Source organism: Macaca fascicularis, chromosome 3 (genome assembly GCF_037993035.2).
Source record: "Macaca fascicularis isolate 582-1 chromosome 3, T2T-MFA8v1.1".
Taxonomy (NCBI): Eukaryota; Metazoa; Chordata; class Mammalia; order Primates; family Cercopithecidae; genus Macaca; species Macaca fascicularis.
The window spans coordinates 145,248,120-145,264,978 of NC_088377.1; the positions used below are offsets into that span (position 1 = coordinate 145,248,120).

Consider the following 16,859-nt stretch of genomic DNA (forward strand, 5'->3'; position numbering starts at 1 on the left):
GCCAAACTAAATTCCTGCTTAACTCATGGTTCATTGTTGTTACCCAGTTCTAGGACTTAGGACCACAGTGGTAAGACATTTAAGAGATCACAAAGATGAACGTGCTTACTTGTGAGGGGCCCAGGCAGCCTCTACCACTACCCACGGTTATGTGGGGAGTTCAACTGACAGAGAAAGGACTATATGGCTTGACTCCCAAATCACTGCTCTTTTCCCTCTGCCCATTTATACCAACAGTAAAAGTTGTTTGCCAGACTGGATTAAGAAAATGTGGCACATATACACCATGGAATACTATGCAGCCATAAAAAAGGATGAGTTCATGTCCTTTGCAGGGACATGGATGCAGCTGGAAACCATCATTCTCAGCAAACTATCGCAAGAATGGAAAACCAAACACTGCATGTTCTCACTTATAGGTGGGAGTTGAACAATGAGAACACTTGGACACAGAAAGGGGAACATCACACACTGGGGCCTGTCGTGGGGTGGAGGGAGGGGGGAGGGATAGCATTAGGAGATATACCTAATGTAAATGACAAGTTAATGGGTGCAGCACACCAACATGGCACATGTATACATATGTAACAAACCTGCACGTTGTGCGCATGTACCCTAGAACACAAAGTCTAATTAAAAAAAAGAAAACTTACTAAAACTGTAAAAAAAAAAAAAAGTTGTCAGTATATATGAGTCATAAAGTGATGTGCATATGCTGTAGAATATTCCAAATATATAAAAAAAATTCATGGCTTAAAATACCTACATTAAATAAAAAATATTATTTTGCATTAATGATTATTTCTTATTGAGAATCAAAACAGTAGCTATAGCAGTATATAAAAATCTCTATGGTCCCTACATGACAAGGCAAAAGCAATAGAACATGAAATAAAGGGAAGATAAGATGTAATCAGAATTTGAAAGGGAAAGTTGAGGCAACTAACTTTCAGTGAGAGTAAGAAAGGAGGAAGGAAGTGTCAATAAGACAAATGTCAGAATGTGAACGTATATTATCAGTGCAACAAATCTAAGTGTAATGTTCAATTCCAACATGTTTGTCATAGACAGAAGAGGATTTACCACGAAGCTGATGAAGCTTCGGCTTCATGGCCCTCACTTTGGTTAGCACTATCTAAGGTCCTGGGAGAAGCTCTAGCAATATAGTCTGATGGCCATGTTTTATAACACTTGCAGTTGGTTAAGATCGTGGAAATACATTTATCTTGGGTTAGTGTGATATAGTTATGTGGTTTACTTTCCATTTTGTAGTCTAGTCATGTCATTCTCGCTAGAAAAACAGCTTCCAGGAACTCCTATGCCCACTGTGCTGATGCATCCAGCATCATGACTCAAGGATAATGATGATATACTATTTAATGAGTGACGTCAATTCAGAGAGCAGCTAAGATTAGTCGCTGCACAAGGGAAGTTGAAATGTCCTGAAATATAAATAAGAGAGAGGTTTTCCAATTCTATAACGATTTTAAAAATCTAAATGACATGATCAGTAAGGAGTTGCAAAGGCAATATTAAGCATCAACTCTGATCTAACAAGCTAGAGGCAGAATACCCTTTCTATTATTTCCAGAAAATATTACAAAATTGTTGTCATAAGAAAAGGCAATTTAAGAGTACATGGCCGGCTGGGTGTGGCGGCTCACGCCTGTAATCCCAGCACTTTGGGAGGCTGAGGCTGGTGGATCATGAGGTCAAGAAATCAAGACCATCCTGGCCAACATGGTGAAACCCCGTCTCAACTAAAAATACAAAAATTAGCCAGGCATGGTGGCCCGCACCTGTAGTCCCAGTTACTCAGGAGGCTGAGGCAGGAGAATTGCTCAAACCTGGGAGGCAGTTGCAGTGAGCCGAGAGTGCGCCACTGTACCCCAGCCTGGCAACAGAGCGAGACTCCGTCTTAAAAAAAAAAAAAAAAAAAAAAAAAAAAAGATATAAGGAAAAAAGTACTATAGAACATTTCAGGCAGTTAACAGGCAGTTAACAAAAATGTTATATTTCTTGATTTGGTGATGTTTGTGGTACAGTCAATTTTGAACAATTTGTAATTTGTTTTTACTTCTTTTTGCATTCTAAATAAATTTTCACATTTGTACCTAATTTGGAATGTGTAATTTTGTATTTTTTTCCTTAGAGAGAGACCCTAACCCTCACTCAAGTTGTTTAAGCTTCAAAGGTGGACCTACACAACTCAGACCCACTCTGTACAGAGCTTGTACTGCGCTACATTCCTACATTTCAAAACTGTCTTAAATCACGGGTCCCAGAGCAAGGCAATCCAGACTACAAAGTTCATTTTCCACTTTGCTTAGCATGGCACAATCAAATGTATTTAATGACAGGACAAGAATAAAGACAGAATAAGAATTTGACATTTTTGAAATTCTTTTCTTCTCTTAAGGTAGGTTTGACTCAATTAAAGTATTTATATATGGAAGTGAATCACAGTACAACTAGATCAGGATTGATGAAATGACTTTTAAGCAATGTTTACACACACAAAAATGCCATTTTTTTAAAGGCAGGGTCTTGCTCTGTCGCCCAGGCTGGAGCGCAGTGGTGTGATCACAGCTCACTGCAGGCTCAACCTCTGGCGTTCAAGGCATCCTCTCGCATCAGCCTCTCAAGTAGCTGGGATTACAGGCACCCGCCAGCATACCTGGCTAATTTTTTTGCATTTTTTGTAGAGACAGGGTTTCACCATGTTGCCCAGGCTGGTCTCAAACTCCTGGGCTCAAATGATCCAACTGCCTTGGCCTCTCAAAGTGCTGGGATTACAGGTGTGAGCCACCACACCTGACCTGCCATTCATTTTTGACTGTGTTGTCAAAATGAAACCTACATTGACCCTCATAAACCTCATTAAACCTCAGGGACTCAGAAACCGGAGAGAACCTGTAACTTCCAAGTCTTGCTAACCGGAATGTTTCTGTGCTATGCCGGCCTGGAGAATCCTAAAGAGCTTTTAGAGTTTATAATCTTAAGAATACACAAGCACATGAACCTGCAGCAATTATGTACTAATCAAACGCAATCCATATTAAGTACATAAAAATTCTGCTCATTGTGCAGTAGCCTATTTACTATAATATACACGTAATATATAAAGAGCCAGGAAATTTCCAAAATTCACAAATAAACTTTGTTTTCTCTTTCCATCCCTCTTCAGTAGTTGACATAATAACAAACAATATAAAGAATAGCTTGATTTGATATAAAATCAAAGCCACTTGAAAATACAAGTATTAGTAACTCCTAATGAAAATTAAAGAGTTACTTCCTTCCTTGGAATAATAGCCATATAGGTCCATAATCCCTTGAAGTTAAATGAATTCTATAATTCAAATAACTTAATTAACTTATAGATTTCAAAAAGGCAATATGGTGCATATGCCATGCCTAGAGCAGCACTCTATATTCCAACACGTTAATACTTCTACAGTGAAATGCATGATAATTCACATAAGTAACAGAAATAATGATCATAAATAGCTTTAAATCCTTTCAACACAGGTCTTGCTGCCAAATGAATTCAGGTCATGTCAAACTTTGCCATCACATACATTTTTAAAAAACTGGCTTGTGATATTTCCATATTTTTTGTAATATGAAATTACAGATTAGGGATTGTGAGCCTGTATCTTCAAGAATTACATCTATTTTGTTTTACTTTTATAGAAGGATCAATCAATTGGTGTTTAGTCTCTCAAGGCCTGGTTAGTTTTGGGTAGTTTTTTTTAATTTGGTTATATCATTCCCCACCAATCCCAGGACTTTTCAAAGTAAATCACAGTAGAATGCAATAGAAGAACTACTGTTATCTTGGGGATTGGTAGTGGTTGCTGGGAGCAGCCTCTTTCCCCAAAGCTCTGCCTTAAAAATGAGCTGCCTTTTCAAATGCAGCACAGAGCCACAGAAGGAGAGAACTGATCTCACAGAATTTATAGATGGGGAAAATCACTGCCAGAAATCATGCCTCTAGATAGCACAGTGGGACCCATAAATACTGAAGGCTTGAGGAGTGTCTGGACAGAACTCTGTTGAGGATTCCTGCAGCGCGAGTGCTGCCACTGCCATTACTCAAAACTCAGACCTCAGAGACAAGCACAGCTCTAGGAGCTGCATGTAAACAACAGCATTTGATATAGAAAGATCATAAAGTTATAGAATGGATGCAATCTGGCTACTCAGAACTCCTGCCACAAACTAGAACAACTCTTAGCAGGATCAGCACGTCCTTTCATCTTTTCTAGATAGATAAAAGGAGAACGGGACCATTAACTGGAGGTTGCAGTGAGTGGAAAGAGAAAGAGATGAATGGGCAAACTTTAGGGAGCTTCTACACAGCTAGAAACTGTTACTCTCAGGGAATATTACATGTTACTGTAGGCTAGGGCATTCAAGAAAGACTTGTCTCATTCTATATTGAAATGTGAAAAATGTGATGAGCAACATAAGCAGTTCTGGCATTTACCCCTTTTTTTGAAGCTAAGGGTGAATTTTGAGGTATTATTCACCAGGCAGAAAATACACTTACTCTACCCGCCCCCCCCACAAAATTAAGAAACACAATAAAAGCTTCTTTGCTACTTTGCAATTCTTTTTCAAATAACTCTGCCCCAAATAAGACCATTATTACCCAGATTATCAATAGTTTGATAGTTCTATGAACAGCACTGTAGAAAAATGATTATATCATACTTAGATTTTAATTTCCTTCTTTACCATCTGCCAGAAAATCCCTAAAAATATTAGCTCTCTTGGCCCATGGTATCAAAATATTCTGCTCTTAAGTAGAGCAACATCTTGATGACATGGCAAGTCTAGGAGTACTAACTCATGAACAGTATCTAAAATATGACTCCCAGTTTTAAGCATATAATGCTGTAATTTCCAGGATGGCTGGTTTAATACATAGATTATATATATATTTTAGTTTTCATTTAGTTTTCATTCTGTTTTATTCTTCTTCTAGTACAAAAACCTACACTATATAACATTTTATATATCTGAGCATTTTGTTTGATAATATGACTATATAAATTTGTTCCAATAATTTTTAAATTTTATAAAAATATGTGTTTATTTTCTAGCAGCTAGTTTTTTGCTTGATAATATTCAAAGCAAATTGTTTTTATTACTCTTATTACCTTACCGTACATCACACATCCACAGGGTACTTTGGAAAACAGAGTTCAAGGCAGGAGGGAAAATCTACTGGAAAGATGAGAATTTGGTTCTAAGCGTGCTATTTTACCAATTCTCTGATCACAGGTAAAATAAATGCATGAGAAATGGCTACACAGGGAATGCAGTTGAGTCAATGATCTGCCTGGATGGTATGCACTCAGCTGCTGTCCCCCATGTCTGACAGTGTGTGCACATCCCACCATGCAGAGCAGCTTCTGGCTCTCATGAAATACAGGCTCAATTTGCCTTGCCTATGCTTGCACATAAAGGCAACTCACGCTTTGTTGAAGTCCAGGGGCCTTAGCCAAAAGGGCAGCAGTTTGATTCATGGGTAAGAAGCAGGGCAGGAAAAAATGGTTACTGTATCGGATAATGCTTTGTGGCAGCCCAGGCGGGAAGTGTCCTGGGGCTTCTCATTCCCAAATGACAGGGATGACAATTGTGACTGAAAGAAGCCAACAGATATTACTTTAATTAAGAATAGTTCCATTCTGCATGAACAGAAATCCTCTAATTACTCCTGGATCTGTCAAGAACTGTTCTTGACAGAGCAAACAAATTTAATTTTGGTAAACTATGATCATCAAAATTAAGATAATTATTTTATGAATAGAAATTATAAATTTAAAGAAATGAATGTCCAACGTTTTTGGTCAGCCCAAATTATCAATTAATTTGGGCTAGGGAATTTGGATAGGGAAGTCTAGAGTTTATGTCTATACCTCTGTTTTGCCCACCAAAAATACCCACGGGGGAATTCAGCATTTATTAAGTGAGAAAACATATTTCAAGGACAATGTTGTATGAGGGAACATTATATGCAAGCAAAATTTTCATTCTAAGCATCTAAAAACTGATAATAAGGATTAAGAGAGGTCAAATAAAGTAGAAGAATAAAATCAATAAAAATCTTCAAAAATATTCTATACTTGAACTAAAAACATGCTTCCTTTATACTTGAAAGTCTTTTTTACATAAAATATAGAAAAAGAATCAGGTTTGAAAAGCAACTGTCTTCCACTTTCTGTTTTATATTTATGTTTAAAATGAGGCTACTAGTAATAATCTCTGTTTTGACTATCAGACTTACAAACCTTTCTTTCTGGCTAAATGTGACAGTGCGTGATTTATTGTACTTAATATTTTGTCCCTTAGTCACTTTCCTGGCTGAATTTCCCAAACCTCATTAGGGGACTTCTTCCAGTTCATGGCAGATGGACAATGACCACAGGATATAAAATGAACAGCTGTCCTCCTCCCTGCTTGTGCTTTTCTCCCTTCCAGTCCTATCCCTCTTCCCTCACTTCCAAAATATTTATATTTCTTCATTATCACTGGTACTCCTACCATAATGGAGAGAGGGATCCATTCTCTCCCAGTTTATGGAATGCCAAGCCACGTTCCAACCACTTCCAAGTGCCCAACCTCTGCAAGTTTTCTCCCAGGCCCACAGTAGAGAACTCTTGCCATGTTGCATGAAACACAAGGAAGAGAAATGTGTCTGGCTTTGCCAGGTTCCCTGCCAGGCCGTCCTCCTTTCCCCAGGGCCCATGTAAACTACGCCCAGATGCTCATGCCTGGCCCATTTTCTAGGAGGACTAATCCCCACCCTGGGCAGCAAGTGTTAAGTATCTCCTCTCCTCCACTCATGGCAATCTGGAGACAGCATTAGTATCATTGTTGTTGTCTGGCTCTGACCTTGGTCCCCACTTCTTAGCAGGGCTCCTGCGTCTTGTTCTTCCTACAGGGTGCCATTTCCCTAACCTACACTGTGACGCCTGACCCTCTGGTGGTACCATACCTGCTCTTGTCAATCTCTTTCCCAAATAATGAAGTCCTCCCTCCAGCCCTCCCTCTTTCCTGGACTTTCCAACAAATCATGCTGTCATTCTCCTCTGTAGTCTGCGTCTGTTAATCAGCAATGTTTACTGCCATACTTGTTTTCTTCTCCCACGTGGACTCTCCCCGCACCCCCTCCCCTCTATTTGATAATAAACTTCTCAAAGATTGGGGCAGCGTCTTAGGCTTTGCTTTCTCTAGAGTGAACATAAGCACATTATGATACATATAATAAACATTCTAAAGATCCTAAAGATCTTCTCTTTGACAGATGAGTCCCTGGTTAATTGACAAGAAACTGGAAACTGCAGGCTCAGACTAAATTCTAACAATGCCCATGGATTTCATTTAGCATACTCCCTTGCTTCAGAAGTCAAGAATGAGGATAGTATTCAGCACCAAGGTGGAACAGTACAAAATCCCTAAAGTAACCTAGGAATTCAATTTAGTTACATTTTTTTTTAGTTCTAGGTGTGAGCCAAATTCTGTCCTACATACAGAAAGGGACGCTTGTATGTTCCTTAGCCCTCAAGGAATATTTAAGTTAGAAAAGGTGAAAGTGAATGTGCAGAAATGGTCAGTGTATCTATCAAAGCAGAGTGAAGTACCTGTCATAAAATAAATTCAGAGGAGGTGGGGTTTCAAAGATATCAGGCTGGGGCAACGGGATGAGTTTTCATGGAGGAGTGGTGTTTGAGAGACCATTTGGTCTACATCAATAATGAATTTCTTCTCATCTTGTAGTTCACTGCTGTATTTCTTCTACTAGAACAGTCCCCTCAAAATGTTAACAGCACAGATTTATGAATGAATCACTGATATTTATTTTTCTAAGCCTTATCAGATGAGTGACAAATTGAATATCTCAAAAGAGAAAGGGGATAATACTTACGTCAAATTGTGTATTTTAATTCATATAAAAATATTTAATTATCAGTTCTAATAATTAAATAACACTTATAATTAATCTCAACAATCTTTGCCAGAACTTTGGGCTTAGTGGTATTTTACAGGATTTCAGAATATTCTCTTTTATTACTTAAGCTAGGGCTTAAGAGTTTGGGGTGAGGTGGATTTGAAATATATATATTTATAAATACTATATATAAATATATGTTATATATTTAAATATATTTCATTTAAACTCATTTTTAAAAATAAGCATTTCCTAAAAAGGTCACCTCTGGGATGACAAAGCAGGATACCCTGCATCATAATCAGTTTCACTCCTTTACTTACCAAATTTTAGTTAACATAGAGGTATTCCATATATAAATATTTCATTTTTTGTTTTAATATAGATATTTGAAGATCTGGAAATCAAATCTTAAATCTTAGTTGAATATATTTTATATTCAATAATCTTACCCTTAAATAAAACATGTATTTAACCTTATAAAACATATGTATTATTTTTGCCATTAAAATTTTCTAATGTTTTATTTATTTTTGTTTTGGGCTCAGGTCACCAAAGATTTTGTTAGTCTCATACTTAGAAGTGTCCATGTTTCAGAAGAGGTGTTCACTATTTCATAATAAGTTCCCCAAGGTCTTACTCACCAGGGAGAGTGATTCTTGAAAAAAAATGAGAATCTAATTTTACATACATTTCAGTAAGTTGGTGGAGGAAATGAGCAATAATTCATACCAAGATATGGAGGAATCGATTTCTCCTTCTCTTGAATTACCTGTTCTAAAAGAGTTGAGAGAATTTCTCTACTGAATCAAGTTCTGAGTAATTAAGATGTTTATGAATTAGGCTCAAGGGAAAAATCAACTGCTTTTCTAATGCTAAGTGAAATATAATACCTTTTACAAGTGACATTTTATCCTTTACATCTATTAAAGAAAAAATAATACCAGATCTCTTTTCTTTCACAAAGCAATATTCCAATTCAGCTAAGAGTATTTTCAGCTTTTGTAATTTCCAGTTTTTATTTTTCAAAATACGCTCATATAAACAGAGTGGCTCTCATTCATCTCTGAGACTCCGTAGCACGTACAGTACAGAAGGAGAATAATTCAGGCCTAAGAACATTTGTACATCTTAATATGTAAATACAAAGCATTTATGATTTAATGACTTCCTTCTGCCTTGAAATGATAAAAACAAAAACAAAGCAGCAATAAATAAATAAATAAATAAATAAAAAATTAAACACACATACGAAAATAAAACCCGAATGTTTAGGACATCCATAGTAAAACTCAAGAGAAAAGGTACTAATCCTATAAATCATGAACAAATAACAGATTCTAGTTAGCTCAGTAATTACGTACTGATAAACACATGCATATATATTTCTGTCTACTTGTTTCACTTAAAGCATAGTTGACTGGTGATTCTCAGTTTCTTTCTGGGTAATCTTTTCCATTGACTGTGGTCCTCAGATCATCTCCCCCAAACCCGCTTTTGGCATGAAATGTCTGCATCACATCAATTTAACACTTGGTAACATACTACTATAGATGTCTTTGTAATGGTTACTTGTCACTCAGGCAGGAAATATTTATGAGCATCTATTTATTATAAGTCCCTGGGCTAGTGACTGAGGATACTGTGATGGACAAGATAGATTTGTCTGGCAAGCCAAACTATTTATTCTTCATGGTGTGTTTTTAAATGCTTTACCTTTATTCCTTGTTTGGCTAATGAATCCTATTAATCTGATATAAGAGGTAAGCTAAACTGAACAAGCATATTACTTGGTAAATTCTTTTAGAGTGACTCAATGTAGATCTCTATCAAGGAAATGACAAAGTCACCCCTAACACAACTACCCAAATAATTTTTCTGAAGAATTAATTTTATTCTATTTCTCTATTGCTCAAGACAGAAAGAGGTTCTTTTGCAGACCTCTATTACATAGCTAAAGAACAACATTATTTTACTTTTAAAAGATTAATTAAATGAGTTTAAAACCTCCATTTAACATTTATCTCTCTATTAAATAAGTTGAAGCCCTGAGCTGATACAGATTAGTCTTCAGACAGATGCAACTTTATCTGACACTGCTCATAGCTACCAGGCCCAGTTCCTCTGCTCCAGGAGGGCACGCATGTTCCCCTCCAACGCCTTGCCTGTGTTCACTCTGCCTCATCAACTGAAAAACCTTTCTCTGTCCTTTCAAGTGACTCAGGTTGTTGACAGGGATTCTCCTTCCTAAGAAGCCTTCCTAAAGGACCTCATTAGGCACTGCCACCCTGGGGACCTCTATACAAACCCACCCTGTTTACAACAATGCCACTTTCTAGAGATTTCATGCTCTGTATGTGCCCAGTGCCTTGTTAAATGTGTTCTGTTTTCTCACTTATTTTGTTTTCCCAGAGTTAAAGCCAGCTCAAGCAAATACTGAGCACACAATAAATACTCAGTGAAATTTTGTTAAGTGAATGATGGACACAAAGTACTACCGGCATTTCCTTTGGACCCTCAACCCTGCCTGAGAAAGCAGAGTTTGGAGGCATCTGTAGGATAACATTTTCCAAGGGTGTTACCTCAAATTTTTCTTCCTATCCCAGAGGAAATCTAAAGGAAGCGGATAAATGCCCCTAAGGCGACAACTATAAATTCCACAAGTTGAATCTAATGAATCAAGTGAGAATGGTAGCAAATCTATGCCTCAGCACAGAAATGGATACAAGACCTTTCATTGGAATGGAAAAATGAAGAGTTCTTCTAAGAATATTTTAGGACACTTTCCAAGATGATTTAGCTATGGATAACATGATAAATTTCATCTTGCAGAAATGCATTTTCAGGATTCTTTAACTTTTAAAATCATTTGGTTAAGACAGCCTTACATTTATGTATATATATGTATGAATGTGTATATGTGTATATATACACGTACATTATATATACACGCATAATAAATATACATTATATAAACATCAGATATACACATGTATGTATACATATATAATGTAATATATGTATATATTGTATATACCGTGTGTGTGTATGTGTGTATTTGAAAGAACTGAGAGAGCATTGCTGCTAAACATGGGCATGATGGAATTTATTTGAGACACCCCTTAATAATTCAAGCAGTTTTTGTATGAGGAACTTGGGAGTCTTTTGGATAACATTTGTTATGCAACTGAAAATGTTTACAAGACCAATATGAAAGTATCAACACAATAATTTCTCCAATTGTGGATATATGCTCAATTATGAACATAATTGACCACTTAGGTCATAAATAATAATGGAATTCCCTAGAAAACTGCTTGAATCATTGTGTTACACAGTGAACATTTAACATTTAATACCCTAAAGTACTTCCTAAGGAGTGAACTAAAACTAACTGAACATATGTAACCATATTATTAGTATAGATTTGGAGAATTCCATAGTACACAAGGAAATGTAAATGTTGAATTGTTAACATATAGGTTTTTTATAACATAATCTTAATATAATTTTTCAACTGAGTATAAATAAAATGGCTATTATGGTTGCTATTGGATTGGTTGGATTCATTTTAATTTCTATTTTGGTGTCTGACTACTATGGATACACACAATTATGGCATTTCTAGAATTTGTGAGTGTTCCTCAATCTGGCCCTCATATCATTCAAGTAAACAGAATGATGTCACACCTTCATACCTCATAAACATCCATATAAACAAATTATAATGAGATACACAAAAACATTTCTGGAAAGTTCTGCCCGTTATACTGTATTCACCACATACCACCACACACCATACAACAGATGGTTTGCTACATTGTTTCTTTGCCATCCTAACTCTTCTTGGTTTCCCACAATTTTTTACTCTCAAAATGTAGTAAGTAAATTCACCAATGAAGTTTATAAACAATAAATTACAATTTCTTTTACTAAATATGTTCCATTTCATTCCTAGGATATGTTAAAATTTCACTTTTGATTCTAAAACTGCCACCTGAAAAGATTTATAAATGTATTTTTAGTTATAAACTTGAGATCTCTTTTTCTCATTTCCTTCCTCCCTCTTTCCTTCCTCCTTCCACCTTTCCTTCATTTTCTCCTTTCTCTCTCTCTCTCTCATTCCCCAATTCTGTTACTCTTCCAGTCTTCCAGCGGGATTCAAATCCATGCTTTAAATAACATAAGTTGGCCTGACGGGCTACAGTCTTCTGGCTTGTGGGGAGACCAAGGGTTCTTGCTAAGTCCCATGTTTGTGTCTAGTCCTGAGACCTTGGCCCTGGTGCTTGCTCTGGGTTTTGAGTCTTAGGTAATAAACCCGTCATTCTCTGATTACCTCCTCTTCTTGGTACTTTTTCATCAACTCTATTGTAATTGGTACAAATGAAAGGCAAGGAAATACAGAATCTATGCCATATTACCAGTATACTATTCACCAAAATGTAATTTTTCCCCTTTAATAAAGGATAATTTAATCAGTATAGGAGCTCTCCTCCCTTGAATAAAGTATGAATAATATTAGAATTAGGAGACATGTATTTTTAAATTGATTTTCGTGTTCTTTAATTGCTTAAAGACAATATCTGAAACTACTGTTCATTTCTTTAACAAAAAGAACAAGTACTCAGAATACTGATACATTATTAACCATTATTCAGCTTATTTTTATATATTAACAGCATAATGAATCTAAACACATTTATTCTGATTAAGAGGCTCTAAGTTGCCTGTCACGCTATAGTTAAAAAAATTATTTTTGTAGCACCACAACTCTTTAAAAATAAAATATTCTTTTGATTATAAAAACATTATGTGTTTGCTACAGAAGAGTTAGGATACACTTGTTAATAAGTCAAAGAAAACTCTTTCATCAAAAAACTATTATTTTTGTTTTTCCTAACGCTTAGCTTATGATCATACATGGACTTCTGAACTGCCTGTAAATTGTTGTAGGTAATACTGTCAACTGGAGAAGAAAACCCAAAATGTAACCAGGTGATTTCACATAGTACCTGCTACACAGGCTGAAACAAGGCACTCTGATGAAAAAGTGAGAAATACATGACTTAAAGAAAACTGTTCTTCAGCACAATCAACCACAGTGGGCTCCTGGCTGTAGAACACTGACTTGCAATTTGGAATAGAAGGCTCCTGAGGGAAACAGCCCTTTCACTAATGGCGGACCTTCTAAGATATGGAAGCGACTGGAGGATGCTGTTCTCAGCATGGCTGCTGGACATCTGCAATTCTCATGCCACAGGGAACGACCAGGAGGGGGTTTCGCTCTTATGGGACCTAGCCCCATTAAAAGACAGCATCTTTCTTCCCCTAGAACATTTCCTTTGTAAATGTATACCAGTTATTTATAAATATATACCCTTGAAAAATAAAATGGAAGGTAATAGAATAGACAGCAAAACTGCAAACACTCGATCAAAAGGCACCCTATTTTACTGAATACTTTGGGTAGGAACTTTTAGCTCTAAAACAAAAGCACTTAAAAGAAACACTGCCAGACGCAGTCATTGTTTTCATTACCTATGTTTGAATTTAACATAGATTATTCATGCCAAACATGAAGCCTTAATTGGTTTCTTTTGGTTACCAGTAATTATCTCTCTCACTACCAGTTAGCCAGAGCTCAGAAAATAGAACATATTTCAATCTTAATCTGAGCAAAACACAACCAGGAAGGCAATCCTGCTGTAATAGAATAGGCCAATGTATGCAAAATATGTAAATCATCTTAAGATTTATTGAATTATCTGCAGTATTTTTAATGCCACTCCCTGCTGGAGAGAAGTGAGAACAGAATGTAACATTTAAAAATATTTATTTCACTTTAAAAATGTTGTAGATTATTTACTGCAAAACTAAGACTTACTATTCTCTAAATCTGAAAACATCTGGCATTATAATCCTGATTGCATACCATGTTTAAAGCAAACGTTTCCAAGTTAAATCATTATAACTGCTAAAAACACTTACCAATGGAAAATTGGAGGACAGAAGCTGTTGTTGTATTAAGGCCTGTGGTAATCTAGGGAAAAAGAATGTATAAAAATAAGACAAGATAGGAGAAAGAGGAGAAAGATGCTGGGAGGGGTACGGGGCGGGGAAGAGTTAAAAAAGAGGAAAGAGGAAATCCATTAACAGAAGTTGCATTTATCCAGTTGTTAGTTCATTTTGTCAGTGTGTCCAAACACAGATCTGTTTCTTGTTCCCCTGTGGGGAATAAATAAGTGAAATCCTGACTTGGGAATGGATAGCATATTTCTCAATGTCCTTTCATAAACTGTTTTTAGTGGAATCCAGCAGGTTATCTTGTGAAGGCATTTAACAAGGCTCCTCTCCACTCATTCTACCATCTCCCCTCCATCCTACCGTATCAACAGATCTGTGACCCACAGAGAATGTAGCAAAAGGCTACCAAACAAAAATTGGAAGATAAATTAAGAACAAATAAGCAGAATAAAATTATTTTGAAAAAGAGATAGAACTACAATAGCTAAAGGTCATAGGCTTTCTTTGTGGAGAGGTGTGATAAAATGGTCTAAAATTGATTGTAATAATGGTTCCATAACTTTGTAAATAACCAGAAGCCTTGAACTGAACACTTCAAAAATGTAGAATCTGTGGATTATTTCTCAATAAAACTGTTACCCAAAAAATGAAGAAAAGAAATATAATTATGGACCTAGAAATAGTCTTCAGATAAGTTTCTGCTACTTTTCCTTAGTTTCATGAAGAAGCATGCTTAAGCAAAATTTCCCCCTTCTGAAAGAAGAATGGTGCTTCTTTAATTTTGACTTTTTTTTTATCCTTTAACTTTTTTTTATCTGACCCTTTCATGGGTCAGAGCAGTAACTTTGACACATACCAGCTCAAATGAGACGACAATTCAGGTTCTCATTTTGCTGGGTTCTGAAACTCTGTACACTACAATATTGGACATTTCAATGACTCCGCCCTATGCAATAGAAAGCAGATAACTCTTCACTGTGGCAGAGGCAGTAGGTTGTCTTACTTTTGCTTCTTTTTTTTGTTGTTTTGTTTTTTTTGAGACAGAGTCTCTGTTGTACTTGGCTTCTTATATGTCTTAATAACATCTTTAGACATATCCCTGCACTTTGTTACCCCTTATAGGATAGAGTCCACAATCGCAGAAGGGTCAAGTGCTATACAATTCATGAACAGCCGTAGGAAATGAGTGAGCAAGCCTCTTGCTCTGTTGGAATTCCGTTGAGATGTGAACATTAAAAGATCGGATGCATGTGAATATCAAAATATCTATATCATGACTTGGAAAGGTGACTGAATGTGTGCTTTAAATACATGGTTATAAAGCTACTGCTAGTGCATTAAATGTACTGAAGAGTCTTACTTATCCTGATGGTGTAATAAATGATGCTTGTGTCACCTACTTGATCAAGTTCCACAGCCGTGACCTCTGCTAGCGAACAGCAAGTTGTGTGAAATATCGCCAAATTTCAAATTATGTGTGCTAACTGAGGGTGAACCTAGACTTTGATTAGTCACTAATTCTAATTTTTTTCACCACAGAAGCTTAGGACTGGTTGATTAATTTCTTTACCTTTACCCATTTATTTTATTAGTAAAATATCAGCTACAAGAAAGAACAGGAGAGATGAGGGAAAGAAAAAAGAAGCACTGCCTGTGAAATCTATTCTGAAATCTATTCACCTATATTTATACTTGAGTATTATAAATACAAATTATACCTGTATTTATAATTGGGTATTACAAATTATTAATCTTGAGTTCAAATGTGAGTTATTAAGCCTTTATATTTGACATTCTGAAACAAAAGGTGACTTTAAAGAGCTTTTGGTAAATAATATGGTTAACTATGACTGTCTGAGACATAATTTTTTTCTTACCAAATCTCTCTTAAATTATTAAATACACTCAAAACTACAGGAAATTAGTATGATAACTAAATGAATCAGAAGAAATCACTGTAGGCCAAAGCTGTTCGTTCTGCACTTTTTCTCTAAAATTTTTTATTGGGTTTGATATTGTTTTAGTCCAAACACACCCTCGTAATTAAAATGCATTTCCAAATATGCGAGAATAATTCAGTAAATAGGCCTGGCCTGGAGGCTCATGTCTGTAATCGCAGCGCTTTAGGAAGCCAAGGCAGTAGGATTGCTTGAGCCCAGGAGTTCAAGACAGCCTAGGCAACATAGGGAGACCTCATCTCTGCAAACAATTTAAAAAAATTAGCTGGGTGTGGTGGTGCATGCCTGTAGTCCCAGCTCCTTGGGAGGCTGAGGCAGGAGGCGGGAGGCTGAGGCGGGAGGCTGAGGCAGGAGTCTGAGGTGGGAGGATGAGGCCATAGGATCAGCTGAGCTCGGTAGGTCAGGGGTGCAGTGAGCCATGATGGTGCACCTGGACACCAGCCTGGGTGCCAGAGTGAAGCCCTGCCTTAAAACATAATAGTAATAATTTAGTAAATAATTTCTTTTTTTAAAATGGAGGGCTTCATAACTCATTTCATTTTAAATTCTGAGAGCATATTTTTCCTTTAAAGAAGTGAGTAAATGAATTCCTTTATACCTTTATTTTATGCTAACAAAATGAATAAAGTTCAGTGTCACCACCTGAAATACAGAGACTTCACTGGGTTAAATAAAACCCAGTGAGGGGTGCATGGCACAGCAGTAAAAGGAACAAAAACTTGTGCTATGTCCAGGTAACAGTTGCTGCCACCTCTCACTGACTAACTTCTCCTGAAATGAAATGGCTTTTTAACTACATTCACAAAAATGGAGATCCTCTTTTTAGCATTTTAAAAGATAAAGCCTTAGCCTACTAAGGTTCTTTGCTTGTGGTTCTTTTTCTTACAACTTCAGTAAGAATGGGTTTTATGAAC

At 36.4% G+C, this 16,859-nt stretch overlaps 1 protein-coding gene across 3 annotated transcripts in view; it reads right to left on the reverse strand.

The window, feature by feature from the left end:
* Positions 1–16,859, reverse strand: part of RELN (reelin) — a 510,762-nt gene that overhangs the window by 245,001 nt on the left and 248,902 nt on the right. For all 3 annotated transcript variants that reach the window (XM_005550435.4, XM_065542420.1, XM_045387530.2), the window contains exon 8: positions 13,952–14,003. In XM_005550435.4, the coding sequence (XP_005550492.3) occupies positions 13,952–14,003 (52 nt within the window). The remainder of the gene's footprint in view (positions 1–13,951; positions 14,004–16,859) is intronic.